This window comes from Pithys albifrons, chromosome Z, assembly GCF_047495875.1.
Source record: "Pithys albifrons albifrons isolate INPA30051 chromosome Z, PitAlb_v1, whole genome shotgun sequence".
NCBI lineage: Eukaryota > Metazoa > Chordata > Aves > Passeriformes > Thamnophilidae > Pithys > Pithys albifrons.
The window spans coordinates 56017977-56037077 of NC_092497.1; the positions used below are offsets into that span (position 1 = coordinate 56017977).

Sequence of the window (19101 nt, forward strand, 5' to 3'; positions counted from 1 at the left end):
AGGGAAGGGAAGGGAAGGGAAGGGAAGGGAAGGGAAGGGAAGGGAAGGGAAGGGAAGGGAAGGGAAGGTTGGGGAAGGTTTGGGAAGGCAAGGGAAGGGAAGGTTTGGGAAGGCAAGGGAAGGGAAGGTTTGGGAAGGTTTGGGAAGGGAAGGGAAGGTTTGGGAAGAGAAGGGAAGGTTTGGGAAGGGAGGGTTTGGGAATGTTTGGGAAGGTTTGGGAAGGTTTGGGAAGGGAAGGTTTGGGAAGGGAAGGTTTGGGAAGGGAAGGGAAGGTTTGGGAAGGGAAGGTTTGGGAAGGGAAGGGAAGGTTTGGGAAGGGAAGGTTTGGGAAGGGAAGGTTTGGGAAGGAAGGGAAGGGAAGGTTTGGGAAGGTTTGGGAAGGTTTGGGAAGGGAAGGGAAGGGAAGGGAAGGGAAGGGAAGGGAAGGGAAGGGAAGGGAAGGGAAGGGAAGGAAGGGAAGGGAAGGTTTGGGAAGGGAAGGTTTGGGAAGGGAAGGTTTGGGAAGGGAAGGGAAGGGAAGGTTTGGGAAGGTTAGGGAAGGTTTGGGAAGGGAAGGTTTGGGAAGGGAAGGTTTGGGAAGGTTTGGGAAGGTTAGGGAAGGTTTGGGAAGGGAAGGTTTGGGAAGGGAAGGTTTGGGAAGGGAAGGTTTGGGAAGGGAAGGGAAGGGAAGGGAAGGGAAGGGAAGGGAAGGGAAGGTTTGGGAAGGTTTGGGAAGGTTTGGGAAGGTTTGGGAAGGTTTGAGAAGGGAAGGGAAGGGAAGGGAAGGGGAAAGGAAAGGAAGGGAAGGAAGGGAGGGAAGGGAGGGAAGGGAGGGAAGGGAAGGGAAGGGAAGGGAAGGGAAGGGAAGGGAAGGGAAGGGAAGGGAAGGGAAGGGAAGGGAAGGGAAGGGAAGGGAAGGGAAGGGAAGGGAAGGGAAGGGAAGGGAAGGGAAGGGAAGGGAAGGGAAGGAAGGGAAGGGAAGGGAAGGGAAGGGAAGGGAAGGGAAGGGAAGGGAAGGGAAGGGAAGGGAAGGTTTGGGAAGGGAAGGGAAGGTTTGGGAAGGGAAGGTTTGGGAAGGGAAGGGAAGGTTTGGGAAGGGAAGGTTTGGGAAGGTTTGGGAAGGTTTGGGAAGGGAAGGGAAGGAGGGAGGGAGGGAGGGAGGGAGGAAGGGAGGAAGGGAGGAAGGGAGGAAGGGAGGGAGGAAGGGAGGAAGGGAGGGAGGAAGGGAGGGAGGAAGGGAGGGAGGAAGGGAGGAAGGGAGGAAGGAAGGGAGGAAGGAAGGGAGGAAGGAAGGGAGGAAGGAAGGGAGGAAGGAAGGGAGGAAGGAAGGGAGGAAGGAAGGGAGGAAGGAAGGGAGGAAGGAAGGAAGGAAGGAAGGAAGGAAGGAAGGAAGGAAGGAAGGAAGGAAGGAAGGAAGGAAGGAAGGAAGGAAGGAAGGAAGGAAGGAAGGAAGGAAGGAAGGAAGGAAGGAAGGAAGGAAGGAAGGAAGGAAGGATGGAAGGAAGGAAGGAAGGAAGGAAGGAAGGAAGGAAGGAAGGAAGGAAGGAAGGAAGGAAGGAAGGAAGGAAGGAAGGAAGGAAGGAAAACACAGACACATGCATTCAAGAAACCCTCCCTTGCCTTGCTAAACCTTTCCTGCCCCCTTTCTCTTCTCCAGTCCCATCACTACAACTCAGCTGAGTCCCTTCAGGGAGCAGACAGGCATCCCAGCACACTGGGCTTGCTGTGCTGTGCTTCCTCCAGCAGCAGCAGTCCCTTTTGGGCCCTGCCCCTTGGTGCCAGCGTGGACACCTCACTGCTCAGGCAGCTGCTATCTCCTGCTCTTTCCTTTTTCCTCTTGCCATTGCCACCCTTTGGACAGGCTCTGTGCACACTCTCCTGGGCACTTTGTTGCACACTGGTCAGCAGGTTTTGATCTTGTGGAGCTGGCCAGGACCATCTGTGGGCACACCCTGACATTTCTCCTCCTGCACAGCCTGCCCTGCAGACCCACACCCTTTCCACACACCTGCCAGCTGGGCCTGCTGCAGCAGCAAATGAATTTTGCAAATCATAAAGTAAATCACCAAAGGAGATTGAAAGTAGTTTAAACTACACACTTACTACTCCCTTCTATATTGGCAAGCAAGCCTGCAGTAAAGGAAGCATGCACAGAAAGAAATCTCAGTTTCTGAAAGCAAAACTAGTAGGGAAAAAGGTCGGTAGCTACAAACTTTCCTTTCCACATACTACTGTCACAACACACATTATCTATCAAAAAAGAAAAACAAAGATGATGAGGGGAAAGCAGACATGAGCAATGAAAAGCTTGAAGCATTTGAAAAGATGGAAAAAAAGCAGGATGATGAGAACTCCTAGGAAAAAAAGTTGTTGGAAATTGTGTGAAAAAAATGCACAGGACTCGACGTGTAGTAGTAGTAGTAGTAGTGCTAGTAGTAGTAGTAATATTTTTTTCCCTGAAATGAAAAAGGAAGAACTGCTGGACATAGCGAGAAGCAGAATGTAGAGACAGACACCTTAATTACAAGTTTGTACACAGACAGCACTGAACAGAAGAACAGAAGGTAAGGAGCAAGACAGAAAAATAGTTGAGAGGTTTGGCAGGTTCTATTTAGTTCACACGAAGCAGCAAGAGTTTTGTAAGCTCTTACAGGTTAACAAGTACAGATGAGTAAGACATGGGAGACCCAAGACAAACAGCAGGAACTGGAAAACTTGAAGTTCCTGCTTGTTTTCCTGACTTGGGGCTGACAGCCTCTGGTTCATCTTTGCTTTCTTGAAACTTACCTTGCAGTTCCACAAGTTCCCTTTGTGTGACACACAGCTCCTCTTCTGCAGTGCACATTTGCATCTGAGCCTCTTTGCTGCCAGGTGACAATTTCTGCTCCAGACTGGGCCAAATTACTTCCCATCTTTTAACTTCCAAACAGAATTTAATTATCTCTTTTTCATAGTAGGCCATCTAGAAAATAAAATTTCTTGCAGAAAACTCTCAACAATGCTCCTTTGAAATAGTGTAACATGTTACAGAAATACACCTACAAAACATTTTCAAAAGATATTTTGCATTGCATTCACAGCTGCCATCTTATTCCCTTTGCATTTGAAACAGTCTTGCAACTGCACATTTATGTACATTTTAAATATATTCAGGGGGTTTTAATCCAGTCTAATCTGATTCCTAGATTAATTTAATTTACCTTAAACATACCCTCTGTTCTTCCAAAACTACATGACCTTAAGAAAAGAGAAGTTATAAAACTGTCATCTTCTGGGATCTCAGAGGGAATACTTAAAAAAATAATCACGTTGGGATAGTGGACTATCAGACACCTGGTAACTCGCTGCATACCGTGATGAACTTTCGTCCAATAATGTCCAGTTGTCAAACAGAATGACATCAAGCAAACAAATGAAGAATGGAAAATGCTTCAAAAAAGGATCTCGTCCAGACTAAGAAAGATAGTGTAGCATCTGCTGCCAAAAACTGGGTCCAGCAAATCAAAATCAAACTCTTTCAACACAAGAAGGGGGAAAGCAAGCACCTGTTTCTTCCCAGAATCAACGAAGGAGTAACATATTTATTAATGAGAACTGCGAAATAATTCAGCCCCCTTACAAAGGTTTTCCCTGAGGGTGTTGTAGCAAACCAGGATTGGAACGAAGCAGTAGTAAAAAAATATGTCAGAAATCATTTCTTTGGTTTGAATACCAGCTTTTGCACTAGCACATAGAAGAAAAGGTGAGCACTGAGTAGAGCACCAGGTGGAATCAGTTTCAGCTCTGTTGCTCCTTGGCACACTTTGCACACTTGCTAATGCCAGACTGGCAGCTGATATCCTGGTTTAAACTGTGTTGCTGCAGTCTTATTCCTGTCAGAGATAACAGCTCTGCTCTCAGCAGCTTGTTAGGGCGGAGATGCTGTGGGTGCTCCTTCATCTGTTCATGGTGAAATCCAGCCAATAAACTAAGTTTACTGTTCCATATGCATTCCTTATTGGGGTGTGTAACCAAAAGAAGAGATTTCTGCTTCTCCCACAATGATTCACTTTTCCCTGCTTCCATAGCCCCATGAACTGTGGGGAGATTCTGTAAAAAGGATTCCTGGAATTATTTGGATTAAAGCACTCCAACCAACTAACCAACCACCTCTTCCATTGAGAACTTGAAAGCTGAGGGCTCACAAGATTCTCCTGCACCATTCTGCTCTTGTGAAATGCTCAAGTTACTCACACACCCCATTCAATACTAACAGTTACAGTGGAGGTGCTTACAATTCCCATGGACAGGTAGGAGAGGTCTGGACAGTGCTGCTTCCTTGTTATTCCCCAGGTAGTGACTGTGCTTTGGATTCAGCCCTTGAGAGTACTTTTTCAAGGAATTTATTACACTTATTTCAAGAGGAAAAGAAAGCAAACAATGTCCTTACTTGCTGATTGTCTCGAGAAGTTAGTTCCAAATTTTCTTTTTCAGCCTGATGGAGTCTCCTTCTGAGATCATCATCAGCGTCCATGTCGGATGGATTTCTATTCTGCGCCTCACTCAAGCTGGAAAATAGGAATGTTTATAAAAACCCAACAAACATGAGTAGTCCTTTCAACTTACAATGTTTCTTTACGTCAGTTTCCCACTTGTGGGCCCAAAGTTCTAAATATTCACTTAAGTAAAATTATGCCCTGCAGTTGTCATCATACTATTGCTCTTTGAAAAAAGGGTCTCACAGAATTGTTTATTGTGCAAGATATGAGAGATGGAGCAGGAGGAACTTGACTTGGATACACACTGTGGGTTAACAAAGTTGGTTGAAGCATAACGGGCTCTTTATTATTTTCCATTATCTTTATAATTGATAACCTTTTAGGATGCTTGGAAAACATCCTTCCAATGATGTGATTTAAAATGACCAGCAAAGTTTCTGTTTGGCTCTGCAGCAAGGATCATTTTTTAACATGGACTGTCATCTCAAAACCATCTCTTGTCATGAAACAAACGCACAAACACAGAACAAACCTCACTTTACATACATCAGGGATATGTGCATTTAAAGTACAAAGAAGCAACTGATCATAAACACAATAAAAATTAAAGGTCTAGTCCCCTAAACTGCCTGGCATCTTAATTTCCTTCACTATTTCAGCTTAAAGAAGATCTATTGGGCACTTAGCAGAATCAGCCCTTGAGCTTCTATATCTACAGTGAAAAATCATCCTGTATTATAAAAATATGTATTTATGGAACTAGTTTCATAATTCTAAGAGCAACTCTTATAATTTCAAACTGGACAACTTTTAAGTTCTTTCAGGAACTGAAAATCAGGGATCCCATTGTCTGATAGGTGTCAGCTTCCACATTATTTTAAGTATGTAAGACTACAAAAATGAGTAGCTCCACACAAAACTGCAAGGGCCCAGGGGCACTAATAGGAAATATACTGCAAAGAGAAACAGGATTAAACGAAATACAGAACTGGCATCATATCCTAGAGAACTGTAAATACTGAAATAGCTTACCTTTGTCTGCAGAGGTTTAAATATTAATTACAGAAATTACAGTAAACTGCAATTGAATTAATCTGATTTTTTTCAAATGAAAAATGACCACTTTACCCCTAGATTTGTGCACAGGCATCATTAATACTGTCCACAACTGGAAGTTTGTCTGATGATTTATGTTTTGTCACAGAAGCTGAGCAGCAAAAAGACACCAATGCCCCGTGAATGTGGGGAACAGGAACTTTGAGTCTTGCCTTTCAAGACATTACTACTACTAAAGGATGAAATTTCAGGTGTTTAGCTGCAGCCTAGAAATATTTAATAATGGAATAAATACTAAATCTATTTTCATTTATGAAAAAGATGGACTTTCTCTCTGAGATCAGAGTAACTCTATGTCATCGGGAATTGTCCCATAGGGTGCCAAGTATACAAAACATTTAATAACTGTGGGAGATAAGGATCATTAAAACCCGCATGTACCACAAGAACACCAGAAGCACATTATTACCTTTCAGTATTTACTTCGAGAGCCACACCCAGACCAACGTGACCCAAAGAGCAAAAGATCAATGCTAATGTAAGTAAAAATGACAATGTTCAATGCAACTCCAAGCTACTGCAATATGAAGATGTGGAAATAAGAGGAATCTGAAAAGCCAGAGCAGCTGTAAATGGAAGGAAAGCTTCTTTGTGGGCATCATATAGCAGGTTCAAGAGACTTTATTTTCCCTGGTGGGGGAAAACAGAGAGGCAAGAAAGACAACTCATCTTACTCAGAGATGTTGCAAAAAGCATCACTTTCAGCTAAAGACAACTGCAAGCCACACAGCACCAAGATGAGCAAAGTTCTGGTGAGGGGAAAACAAAAACTGGGGAAGACTTGGGCCAACAAACAAGGGTTGTGGAAAAGGCAACCATTTAGTTTGTGGGCAGCAGGGAGATCTTCTTGCTTCTTTAAACCTGGTGACATTTGATATTTCTTGCCTGGAGAGCACATGAAACGAAAGCAAGGGAACAGCCTTTTTATGTAAAGTAAATAAATTCCACCTCTAAATCTTTAAGTAAACAGCATTGGCTTTTGTGGCAATCACCTTTAAAGAAACCTGTTCCTTTCAACTCTCCTATTGACTACCCAGCTAAAAACGCCAAAAAAAAAAATCCAAAAAACCAAAAAGAAAAAAAAAAAACAAAAAACAAAACCAACAAAACAAAACTAAAAAAGCTCAATCAAAATACCTACACATAAAAATTACTCAGAGGAAAATGAAACTATGCAATTAACTGTTCTGGTTAACTGGTCCAGATAGAGAGGGAAAGAAAGACAAAATAAAAAAGAAAAGAAGATGATTGTTAACCACACATAATTTTTCTTGACAAGGATCAAAGATTACTCCTTTCTAAATCATAAAAATACTATAATCTCTAGCAGAGACATACTCTAGGTTATCTGGCAACCTACAAAAATCGTAATAATGAACAGGAGGGAAAAAAATGAAAGACTTTATCAGAAATCTGCTTTTTCACCTCAAGAATTGAATGCACTTAGCCTACTCAGCAAACAGCTGCAGTGAAGAAAAAACTTAGACTCATAATCCAAATCTCCTCTGTCACATCCATATCATTCTGAAGTTTTAAAACTTATTTAAATTAGTCTGAAGTCACATAGAGGGAAAACAAAACAAAACAAACAAACAAAAACTCAACACACATACAGATCCATTCCACAAGCGCCATTTTTCTCTTCAGAAAAAGTAGCCCAGTGATATGGAGTGGCTTGTAGGAGCCCCATAAGTAAAGGAAGCAGTAGAAAAAGTTTTTGGCTGAGGACTTTATACATTTGATGGGTGTTGCCCGAAAAACTCCTATGCCATATTCTCCTCACAAACTTCTGAATGCGTTTATCTAACAAGCAAGGCCATTGATTTAGACTGGGTATGAGGAAGAAATTCTTCCCTGTGTGGGTAGTGAGGCACTGGAACAGATTGCCCAGAAAAGCTGTGGAAATGTCCAGGGCCAGGTTCAGTGGGGCTTGGACCAACCTGGGCCAGTGGAAGGAGTGCCTGCCCAGGGCAGGGTGGTTGGAACGAGCTGATCGTTGAAGGTCCCACCCAAACCATCCTAAGACAGAGAGCACCCAAGAATAACAGCAATCATAGGACACACAAACTTAAATCATGTAAAGCCTGGTGTGACTAACACATCTGCAGTGAAACCCACAGAAACTCACCAGTTGCTGCGCCGCAGCGGCCAAGCACAGTCCTGATGCTGCCCTGCTGCTTCTATCATGTGCCAGTATGGCCGGATGGCTGGCATTTGCTGCAACACTGGAATTCTTCTGCTCACAAGAGTGAGCGGGGAATATGGGATGGGCACGAGCCCAGTGGGTTGTTGCAGTCTTGTCTCCTCCTTCAAAGTCTTCACCAAAGCGATAAGCGGCACCAGGCTGGAGGCAGGCATGGCTGATTCTATCTATGGATGCTGCCCAGAGGAAAAAGACAAAAAAGCAATGAACCATGACTTTCCAAACTCCCAGATTCAAATAGGGCTCCTCTGGTTCCCAGAAAGATGCAGAAACAGGACTGAGGGGACCGTCTGCACCTCCATCTCCATGCTCAGGACCTGCCATCACAGGCCCACTAGTTCATTTTTTCAGCTGTCTTCAGCTTGCTGAAGTTTTTGCCCTGCTGCTGCTCTAGGAATGCTGCTTTTTGTCCCACAGGTTTTTTCCTTTCAGGAAACCCCAAACATTCCCATAGGTTCCTTCATTTTTAAAGACATGTCCCGTGCCAATTTTCACAAAGAGAGCATTTTCTACCTTTCCATCCCCTGCCCCTGCTGTGCTGCCTGGCCCCTTCTTTCCCAGCAGGGACAGCCCAGAGGCTACAAGCATGCTGAAACACTGGCACAGGTTGTCCAGAGAGCTGCTAGGTGCCCCAGCCCTGGAAATGTCCAGCATCAGGTCTGACAGGGCTCTGAGCAACTGGATCTACTTGAGGATGTCCCTGCTCCTTGCAGGGTACTTGGACTAGGTGACCTTTATAGGTCCCTTCCAACCCAAACCCGTCTAGGATTCCTCACAGTTCTCATTTGAAAAGCACTAAGATTGGAGATGATTATGAGGGGAGCCTATCTGATGCCTTGGAGTTCGGTGGATGATGGACCCATCTCTCAGGCAGCTGCTTTACCTGCAGCCACTCTGCACTTACCTGCAGCAGCTCCTGGGCAGACCAGCGCCTGTCCTGGTCTGTCTCCAGGCAGCAGGTCAGAAAGTCACGCAGCCAAGCCGAGACTTCCTTGGGCTTCTTCAGCTTGGGTGTCCCTCCTGTGCTTATCATGTGTTGAGCCTAGAGAAAAAGGAAACACGAGATTCCACCTGTTTCTTTCATATCCAGAGCTGCTCTCCCAGACCCCACTGTTTAAGCTCCAGTCTCCAGTGGCAGTTTCTTCCCTGGAAAAGTCTTGGAGATGACCTTCCTAGACCAACAAAAAAGTCAAACCCTCATGCAGCCACAGCTTTCCCAATATCCAAAGGATCCTGCCTTGACAGCTGATACCTTCGGCTGATGCAGTCAGTAGGAACTACATCAGCAAAAGCACCTTTTGCTTCTTTGAGAATGGACTAGCTTGACAGGCTATTTTCGAGAGGCAGTTTGGTCCAAAGACACCATTTCCAAGGATTAGAACATAAAACATATCTCTGCACTGCTGCCTGGTGTCCCTGAAGCTACCATAAAACAAAAATCGTGATTATTTTGTCCTGTTCTTGATAAAACAGTAACTGGAAATGAAAAAAGAAATCCATCAGTTATTCCTTGCCTAAAGAACCACAACATGTTTGGAACCTCATGTGCAACACAGACACGTTAAGCTGCCTGCACAAAGGTAGTGTGATGAAAATGCCTGTTTGGGCAGACAGGAGCCACCTGCAAGCAACTATGTCTCTTAGCAGCCTCAAAACTGAGGATCACCTTCACTTATGCAGGAAAAGAAAAAATTCCAATGGTCTAACCAGAAAAAGCAGTAATTCCATCTTTGAATGGCCTACATGCTACTTCTCTTCTGAAGTTCCCGCACTGATGGAAGCAAAACTACAGCAGATGCTGATGTGCTCCAAGGACATTCTTAGAACTGCACCTTGGTGGAACTAGTTCAAGCTGGTGGGAATGGGATTTTGTCTTATGGCAGATGGAACATGGGACAGATCAGAAGGACACGGCTAGCAGTGGGTATTTACAGCTTACCATTGTAGAAGTTTCATCTTCTTAAGAACTTCTCCTTCTATCATTTCTAGTCCCACGATGCCAAGTGACCATATGTCCACTTTGGGGCCGTATGGTTGCCTTGTCACAACTTCTGGTGCCATCCACCAAGGAGTCCCAGTCACTGAGCTCCGATAACACCTCTCAACACTGAGCTGAGCACAGAGGCCAAAATCACCTGAGGAGAAAAACAAACACTCTCAAAGTCAGCTCCAGTTAGGAAACCAAACCAAAGAATTCCCCACTCGAAGGCTGACACTGTGCTGTTGAAACGAGCTAGAAAATCAGCCGTGCTCTGTTTCCTGGGGGTTATAGCCAAGGAACTATGGAATTGTCCACCTGAAAAAACCCTCATGTTTCCCAGCAGTGGCTTTTATTGACTTGAAGCTATAGATTGTAACTCCCTCCCTCTGGAAGGGGCACAAACAAGCCAACAGCACTCCTGACACCTTGTGCGTCTCTCTGCAAGGTGCAGCTGTGTTCTCAGGTGCCAGCAGGGGTCTGTGCACTCGCACAAGCACCATTTTTGGGAAACTGGCAGTCACTCAAAACCACCCCCACATCCTCAGAATGTTGCACCTGACCAAGAATACCCACCCAACTTGACAGATCCGTCCGCTCTGATGAGAATGTTGGAGCTTTTGATGTCTCTATGTATCACTCTGTGGGAATGAAGGAAATACAATCCTTGCAGGCACTGGGAGAGGAAAAAGAAACCGGAGGACAAAAATTAGTCATCTGGCTTCATCCCACAAGAAAGGAAACTGTTCTAAAAGACTTCCTTTCCAGGGGAAGAGAGTAATGGTAGAAGACGGTGCTGTCAAGAGGAAGAGCTTGCTGCTCCAGCCCCAGTGCCTTTCATAGGGAAGGCCCACGGGCTTTTGAAAGACAAATGCTAGTTGTTGTTCTAGCCTGTGCCCTGCAAACCCAGCCAGAAGGTTGCTGTTGCTGCAGGGGGTGTGTGTTCTCCCAGGCAGAGGATAAACAAGGGTTTGCCAAAAAAGCTAGGAGGTGGATCACTTTTGGGTGGGAGGCTGAATGACAAAGACTTAATTGCTGGCCTCACAGCAGACTTGGAAGTAGCACATGAGTCAGTTTTCAGAAGCAAACAGTATTTTTGGTAAAATGCTGTCTTTTCAAGCTGAACACTGTGGGAAACAAGTCATTATTTTTCTTGGCACTTCGCTTAAAATTCTGCCACCAGCACATTTGCTTTTACAGGCAAGGAGGGCAGTGCAGACGGGCTGCAGGCACGTGTTACAGAGGTAAGGTAGAGAACAGCAAAGAAAAATGAAAAAGACAGAGGGGGAATACAACAACAGGAGATAAGAGCATAAGAACAGAGTACAGCGAGGGCAGGGACACACATGTGCAGGCACTTCTGATGCTCTTTCTTCTCCGTATCCAAACAGCAACACAGAAACAAAGCGCAGAACATGAAGTCACCCCTGTTCTTACCACTTGTTTAGCAGGACAATCCTGTTCAAACCATCAGAAGCCCAGGCAGGTTGCCTTACCTCCCGACTGACAGCTGCCATCTGTCCTTCACACATGCCTGCTTTGCTGATAACATCCTCTAAAGTGCCTCCATCCATGTACTCCATTACCAGCCAGAATTCTTCCTCCACAATGTAGCTGAAAGAACAAAACGAGGGTGTGGAGATGAATGTGCACACCTAAAGTGCCTTCTGGAAAAGCAGACAGTTGATTTTTGTTCCCAGCTCCCTTTTAAATGAAGACAGAATGAAAGGAATAGACACTCTGTCTAGGCTCTACAGGGCTGGCAGTCTGTGCAGTCCAAATGAGAAAGGCACATCTGTAGAAAAGGAGATGCCTCAGATGGCCAGCAAGGGAAGAAGGCAGTTTAGTAACCAACAAGATAAAAACACTGTCCCACTACATGTTTCTGGAAACAAGCACCTAGTCTTCCTGGCCCTCACAGCAATGGAAAACTGTGGGAAAAGCCCCACAGGGAAATAATTTCTAGGATGGTTTATCAGCAGTTGAAAGAATCAACCCCTAAAACTCCAAAACAACAGTGAACTTACAGGCTATTGATTTAGTAAGAGAGGGCTGATCCAGGTTTTGGAACAGTCTTCAAACTATGTGTGCCAGGAAAGATTAATGCAGACAAAACACAATGTCCTCCCACCCATTAGAAATTAGTAGATAAATGAGAATTAATTAAGCATTAACAGCTCGATTTTCTGTCAGTCACCCAAGAGGTTTTTAATCTTGCATGCTTGCAGTATGGAAAGAAACTTTTGTGTGATGATAGCAGAACCACTCACCTGTCTAAATAATTAACGATGTTGGAATTCTTTTTGGTGCTCAGGACCTCAAATTCATTAAGAGTTAATACCTTGCTGCGTGGTCTTTGAAGGTTAATTTTCTTTATGGCCACCTAAAAGGACAGTGTGAAAATCACTACCTTGAGAAGTTGATGGTACGAGATCACAGCCAATGTGGAGCAAGTGATTTTGGAATGACACAGCCAAGCTCTGCCAAACTGCCTTTTGCTTAGACAGCAGAGTAATAGGGAAGAGACATTACAGTGGCCTATTTCTCAGCTTACCTGGCTGCCAGTGACAGGACACATGGCCATGGACATGCTGCCTTGTTGACGTGGGCAAAATGGTCTCTCAACTCTCAGCCTCAAAGCTCTGCACACACATTCTTCTCAAAGGGACTTAGTTAATCACAACTACTATCACTCACACACAACTTTTGCAAGCAACAACTGATTTTGTTCCTGTGAAAAAACATCAAAGTAGCTGGGAATCCTCTGCCAGTTCTGGGGGGTTTGCTCACTATTTCACCAACTGCTGCTATTCTGGATTGCACAACAAAGTAAATACATAAAATATGGATAAAATGCTGTCCAAAAAGACCACTGAAGTTACTCCCAAAACCACAATCCTAGCACTGCCCAACTTCATGAATTTTGATTTTGCTACCTTCCTTAATATAGTGCACATTTGCAATTGCTCTGTGGGCTTAAAAAGAACTAATCCATGAGTTGCTCCTGTATGGATATGCCCCAGGCCATAAGCAAGGCTTAGGGCTTTTAAGACCCCTTGCAGATCTGTCTCTAAGTGCACTTCCCAAGCACAGCACTGCAGGTGGATATGGAACTACCAGGAAGATTCAGGTGTATTTGCTGACAGCCAGAAACAAGAATTTAGGAATCAAAATCTGGCATCTCAAAGAGCAGTGAGATTCTCTAAGATGCCCCTATGCCTGATTCTTACTAGGAGCATCCCTATTAAGGGCTCTCACTGACAACAGACTTCAAAACAGGATGCTATTGCTCAGGAGACACCCTTGCTCTTGCTAAACCTCTTCTCAGCGATCCCTCTGTGAGAATCAACCAGATTCACTAGGACTAAAACACCAGTCTGTGTCCCAAGCATGAACTCTCCCTTCATTAAGTTTTGCATTGTACTTTGGAGATGAAACACATGATGGAAAAAATTGCTAAATCCTATCTGTCTCTGAACCTGCGATTAAGAGACCGTGGGCCTGGATGGCAGCAGTCACCATCCCCTTGTCACTGCATATTTAGCCATTGAGACCAAGCCAAGGTGTCCTTCTGTGAAAGATACTACTGCCCTCCTTGCATTCTTTCTGCCAGCTGAGAAGGACAAAGCCTGTCCAAAGGGTATTTTGCAGGCTGACACTAGTCTACACTTCTTTGGCCTTTGCAGCAAAGATCTACTGGTGACCCAAAGCTCCAGCCACAGCTCACACCAGAGGGGAAAGCACTGGGAAGCTGCAGAATCGGGGGTGGGGTGGGGTGGGGTGGGGTGGGGTGGTTCACACTTACCTCCATTCCTGTGGCAGTGTCAAATGCTCTACAAACAGCTCCAAAAGCCCTAGAGGAAAGGAGAAGCCGTTTGGACTACCTTGGAGTGAAAGCCAAAGCCAGCCCAGACAGCACATCTCTGCTGTAAAGGCCTAAAAGCTGCGGGATCCACGAGGGGTCTTCCGTCAGGCACGTGATGCATTTTCCTCTCCAGTGCATTTGCACTGTATCTATTCCTTAAGCTTTGGGGTTTAATGCCTTGGCTAAAAAAGGGATCATAGTCTTTCCTCTCTGCTTTCAGTGTCTAAACTATCTGGTTATAATGCTGACCACCAAATATATCCTTCAGCAAAGTATCGGAAAGAAACGTTTCTGAGAACTGTTATCTGACGGCTCTCAGGTGCTAGGCTGCTTTTTAGGCAATAGAGATTCTTCTCTTTTCATTAGAGTAGCCGTATTCTTTTGAGACACACGAAAATGATTCCTGCTAAGAAAATACACCAACAGATGGCACACACTGGAGGGACAGGAGATCTTCCAGGTCCTGCTCCGTGTTGCAGGCAAGACGTGTGCGAGCATCATGATGTTGACAATGCCTTGTGACCACAGGTTTAAATTCAGACCAGGACTGAGAGACAGGGCAATCTAAACCCAGTGTCTGAACATGTTTGCAGTGTGCTTGACATCACACTTGATAGATGTTACACCAGCAAAGTACCCAGCCCATGGGTTTCTACAAGTAACTGTGGTTGGACTCACCCACTGCCAATATTTTCTAATTCAATGTATTTCTGCAAAGGATCTTCCACGCTCACCATTCTCCCTGAAAGAAACAAAATGTAAGAGGCTCACTTTAAAATGGAGATGCCACCTTCCAGGAGATCCAAAATGCAGCCCTACTGTCTGGGGCTCTGAGCCCTCTGGGCTCAGCTGGGGAACAATAACAACAACAACAACAGCAACAACAACAAGAGAGGCAGCTCCATAGGACAGGTGATCTGCACAAAGACTGATTTTCTGCAGGCCTTGGAAGGGTTACCTTGACAGGAAACAAAGCACATAGAGAGACATCGAGGGCAGACAGAGATCAGAAGAGAACAAGTACCAAGGCAAGGAAGTTTGTCATTTGGAAACATTAAGGAGAGCTGGAACAACGGAGCCTTTCTTTTCCTGCCAATAACCATTCTATGGGGAAGGCTCCAGCCTCTGCAGTCACACCAGCAATCAGGGGCAGGGCAGGGAAGACAAGAGGTCAGCAAAGGCCAAGAGCGAACCCTGACAATCCCTGTGAAGAAGCCACAGCCAGACCGAACCCAATTACAAGGTTTCAAGACACAGTATTATTGGCTTTGAGATCAGACACGAGGAAGTGCAGAGCAATCCACTTGGTCCCAGCAGCTGATGGTGGACATACAGTAAGCTGGGTTGTCTTCTGAACCCAACCATTTATTATCTGAGAACACAGCAATGGCAGCTCTTACATGCAAGAAGGAGATTCAATTGGTTGGACTGAAGAATCCCCAAGGGCTTGCTGTGTTTTCCTACAATGTGATCTGTGCAAGGGCTGGGGCCAAAGCCGAGGATTCTAAGAGTGTTAACTGGCTGGGAACTGGCTGGGAACTGGCAACACTTAATCCACTGAGAGGACTCTAAGGAAGGAGTCCTGCCAACATCGTGGGTGCTGGTGCAGGGACGTGCTCCTCCCTACACTGTTCTGAGCAGAACGGTCCCATCCAGGCTGGAGTTGTGCAGGCACTTGATGCCGAAGGCGTTTTTGATTTTTAGGTTTTCATATTTTGTAGATTTTAGAAACACAGTAGCAGTAGCTGTAGATATTTAGTGGGTTAATATTTAGCAACTTAAATATAAGGTCTTTCTATCTCTACCCCTGCTCCAGTACAGGCAGCTCAGATCTGCTAGCTGTTTAGTCTCTTTCTGAAGGTACAAGATTGGAGAATATCAGAGGGAACCATAAGCACGAAGTAGAGTGACCCGGAACACTGGAAAGCATCTATGTATGGGAGATGTTGCCTTCTGTGGCACCCTAATTTGGCCAACACAGGCTAACATATCTCATGCTCATTAATGGGAAATACTTCGTCATTTCCTCTTCTTCTTTAAATCTTTCTTTACCAAGCAAACCCTTCACTGTTCATTAAAAGCTTAATTAAAGAAGCCTTTACTTCCCAAGCATGCGACAACCTAAAAAAGTTGCCAGTCTAGGCCCCAGCATTGCTATGGAATGGAGTTACCTCAATAAAGGGAAACATTTCAGGCAGGGACGATGAAAGCATCTCCTCAAGTGTCTGAAACATAACTTCCAGGTCTACTCCTGCCAACTCATCTTCACCAGATGGATTACGGCTGGAGGTCACTGATGCTGCAGAACCAGCACTGCCGGTTAGAGGATCGGGCCCTGCACTCCACAGTGTGGCTGCAAGAATCCAAACACAGTCATGAGGCCTCCAGCATTTGGGTTTGCTTTGCACAGCTCTGCTGCTTCCTTTGATCAAACATTTCAGGAATTGCACAGTAAACTAAATTTCAGAAATGTATTTCTATCTCCCAGGTGATTTGAAGACTGAGTTCTTCTTCTAAAAAATTATTCTCATTGACGTGTACATATATTAAAGTAGGGATTGTTAATGTAATAGACACATAGAAACTTGCAGACTTTTGTATCTTCTCATCAGCTTTTTGTTTTGGCAGCTTGAGTTTCTCAACACAACATATCACAGAAAGTGGATTCACACAGGAAGAGCCAAGATCTTCACACACATGTTGAAATTGAACGGGGATTTTATTCTGCAAAGGACATTGCGGAACAGTGTTCTCCAGGTATGACTCTTTTGGTGACACACAGAGGTCATCCAAAAGTAATGGCATTATTTGCAGGACAGGCAGTCTTAAAAATCTGCAATATCCTCTCATCGTTCTAGTTTTGCTGAATTAAAAGACAGATGAAAGCCAACATAACACGGACTAGTTGTGGGCAAATGTTTTCCTCTTTTCCCTTTCACCTCAACAGAGAGGCTGTCTGGAAAATCCCCAGGGGACACTTCATATCTGGAGGAAGGACAGAAAAACCAGACAGTGAATCTTTTTGCTTTCAAGGCCTCTCTTCCTATTCCACTTTGCACTGCTGATTCTCACTGGAGATATACAGGTGACACAGCACTGTAGAAAAATACTTAAAACTATCACTTTTAAGTATGTTTTGAAAAGCAAGTGCAGAAGCTCTTCCCATACCTGCTGCATTGTAGGCTGCTGAGTTCTGCTCTGAAGATGTGCAGCTGCTGTGCTCCCCACGGGGCGTGGCAGTGCTTTGAGGCCCTTGGCGAAGCAGTGGAAGGAAGAACGCAGGCGGGACTCTGGATGTGATAGGAACCTCCCCTGAAAACCTGAAAGTCCTGGAATGGTAACCACTTTCCTGGGAAGTGCTGGAGAAGCCTCTGGCCCTTGAGCACCTTGACTTGTCCTGGAAGGCACTGGAGACACATGGAAAACCTTGGCTGGTAAAGTAACGAGGTTTTGGTATGAGGTCACTGTGTGGGAGTAAGGGAAGAAGAAAAGAAGAGAATACTGAGTCAGTATCGGTTCTTGTGGGCTTCCCTTGGCAGCAATTGTACTTCTATCAGGGATTACAAACTCTCATATCCTCCCAAGGAGGATTAGAAAGAAAAAGCCCCCATGTTCTGGGGCTTTTCCAGAACAAATAACTTGTCTCTTTAGCTCTCCCATACTCCCTTCAATCCTCCTGGAAAACTGTCCAGCTTTGGCGGGACACAACCCACAGAAACCCTGATGCCAGGTCTCCCCTCCGCACAGAACTGACAGGACGCTGCCCCAGCTGTCCCCGCACAGCACCGCCCCAGCATGTTCCACGGACTCAGCGAGAGCTCCTTGAGCCTCGCCAGGGCTGGGCAGAGAGCAGGGACATCCCCGGGCCGGGCCGGGCGAGGGTGTTCCCAGCGCAGCCCAGCCGAGACTGCGCTGACGCCCCCGGGCAGAGCGGGCCAGGCGGGAGCAGCTCCCGGGCTGTGCCAGCAGATCTGCCCTTCCCAAGGACAACGCCCGTCCTGCCCCGCGTGGGCTGGGCTGGGCAGCCCCGGCAAGGACAGGGAGCCCTCCCGGCTCGGGGCAGTGCCCGTTCCGACCCCGAGCCGCCCTCGCACCCGCCGCGTCCCCCCCGTCTAACCAGCCCCGGGGGTCCCGCCGGGGGTCGCGGGCGGCAGCAGCCGGGCCCTGTTGAGCTGCTGGAAGCGGCTGGGCCGCCGGCTGCTTACCTCCAGCCTGGCCGCCAGCCGCTCCCTGTTGGCCCTGGTCAGGCGCTTGATGTGCACCAGCAGCTCGGGGCGGTCGCGCCGAAAGTAGGGGCTGCACAAGTGCAGCAGGGGCCCGGCGGAGCCCGGCAGAGCCGCGGCACCGGCCCCCGCCAGCGCCGGCGTCTTGTGGAAACCGTACAGGTTGAGCTGCCGCACGAAGCTGCCGAAGTTCGTGGCTTTGAAGACGCCCGGGGCCGCCGCCGGCACATCCCCGCCTGCGCCGGCGGCGGCGCCCGCGCTCAGCAGCTCCCGCTCGAAGAGCGCCCGATCGACGAGTAGCCCCTGCGCCCGCGGGTCCCAGCGCACGGAGCGGACGCGGGGGCTGTTCACCAGCTGCCACAGCCTGGCGGGGAAGGTGCCGGGGCTGACGCCGGCGGGCAGCGACACCTCCTCCATCGCGCGGGGCCGCGCGCACGCAACGCCTGGAGCGCAACGGCCTCGGCCGCGACGGCGCCGCGCGGCAGAGCCCCGGCTGGGAGCTGCCCGCACATCGCGACAGGCGCGCGACAGCGAGCCCGGACGGGACGGCGACTATCGCGGGCGCTGCCCAAGCCGCACCCTGTCCCCGCGCCCCGGCGGCGACAGGCGGAGATGACACACCTCTGTCCTGGCTGCCCGCAGAGCAAGAAAGCTCTGGGAAAGATTTCAAGGCTTCACTACATCATCTGGTGGGCATAAGGTTTCACAGCGAGAGGGTTGGAAACCAAACCCGTATCGTTGCCGAGTGTGGACTTACATAAAAGTTTATGCAGAAAGGATGCTATTCCGTGTTTGATCTTTGTATGCTTTCAAGCCCAATCCACAAGAAGGGAGATACATCCCAAGAAATAGCAGCTAACAAGCTCTCGGTGAGGTCCGAGAAACAAGAATTTGTTGGTAGAACTGCCTTGTCAGCTTGGTCAGCTGCTTTTCCTGGATATCCTAATTTTGACGAAGAATCTTTGAAGTTGTTTCCATGATGGATCCTAGTGAACTCAATGAAAGCTCAGCCCTTTGGCAGCTGCCTTAGAAACCAAAGGCATTTCCTGCTGAAATCCTGGTGACTCCTCATTTAGTTATGGCTTATGACTCTTCAGCCTCAGCCCTCCAGACCTGCTAAGCTTTTGATTGATCAAACCACTGCAATCACTTCATTGAGGATTTTGTTTTAAGAGGCTCTCAGGAAGTAAAGAAGGAACACCGTGGAGCTGAAAAAGGATAGCTGGGCTAAAGACAAAGAACATGGATACACTTCCTTG

At 46.8% G+C, this 19101-nt stretch overlaps 2 protein-coding genes across 3 annotated transcripts; both read right to left on the reverse strand.

The window, feature by feature from the left end:
- Window positions 1–2161: 2161 nt before the first annotated feature.
- On the reverse strand, window positions 2162–7931 carry LOC139685046 (coiled-coil domain-containing protein 171-like). Its single transcript, XM_071581562.1, has 4 exons — window positions 7702–7931; window positions 4409–4526; window positions 2767–2941; window positions 2162–2229 (listed from the first exon to the last, which is right to left on the reverse strand). The coding sequence occupies exons 1-4, from the start codon at window positions 7929–7931 to the stop codon at window positions 2162–2164; spliced, it is 591 nt and encodes a 196-aa protein (XP_071437663.1).
- A 799-nt stretch (window positions 7932–8730) lies between these two features.
- Window positions 8731–17445, reverse strand: LOC139684943 (serine/threonine-protein kinase PAK 1-like). Of its 2 annotated transcripts, XM_071581365.1 has the most exons (10): window positions 17259–17445; window positions 16788–17083; window positions 15791–15972; window positions 14298–14361; window positions 13560–13608; window positions 12025–12137; window positions 11251–11368; window positions 10331–10430; window positions 9716–9911; window positions 8731–8818 (listed from the first exon to the last, which is right to left on the reverse strand). In XM_071581365.1, exons 4-10 carry the CDS (start codon window positions 14354–14356, stop codon window positions 8806–8808), a joined length of 648 nt encoding a protein of 215 aa, XP_071437466.1. In that variant the 5' UTR covers window positions 14357–14361; window positions 15791–15972; window positions 16788–17083; window positions 17259–17445; the 3' UTR covers window positions 8731–8805. The 2 variants fall into 2 exon arrangements, with proteins under 2 accessions (XP_071437466.1, XP_071437468.1); XM_071581367.1 differs by lacking the exon at window positions 17259–17445 and having other exon boundaries at window positions 16788–17242.
- Between the last annotated feature and the right edge of the window lie 1656 nt (window positions 17446–19101).

Coding starts and splice junctions, on each gene's coding strand:
- LOC139685046 (XM_071581562.1), bottom strand. CDS start 7,931: ATGCCTGCCTCCAGCCTGGTGCCGCTTATCGCTTTGGTGAAGACTTTG. Junction 4,527..7,701: donor CCGCTGCGGCGCAGCAACTG/GTGAGTTTCTGT, acceptor CCTATTTTCCAG/CTTGAGTGAGGCGCAGAATA. Junction 2,230..2,766: donor GGAACTTGTGGAACTGCAAG/GTAAGTTTCAAG, acceptor CTTTTTTGATAG/ATAATGTGTGTTGTGACAGT.
- LOC139684943 (XM_071581365.1), bottom strand. CDS start 14,356: ATGGTGAGCGTGGAAGATCCTTTGCAGAAATACATTGAATTAGAAAAT. Junction 13,609..14,297: donor TTAGAAAATATTGGCAGTGG/GTGAGTCCAACC, acceptor CCTTTCCTCTAG/GGCTTTTGGAGCTGTTTGTA. Junction 12,138..13,559: donor ACACTGCCACAGGAATGGAG/GTAAGTGTGAAC, acceptor CTGTCCTTTTAG/GTGGCCATAAAGAAAATTAA.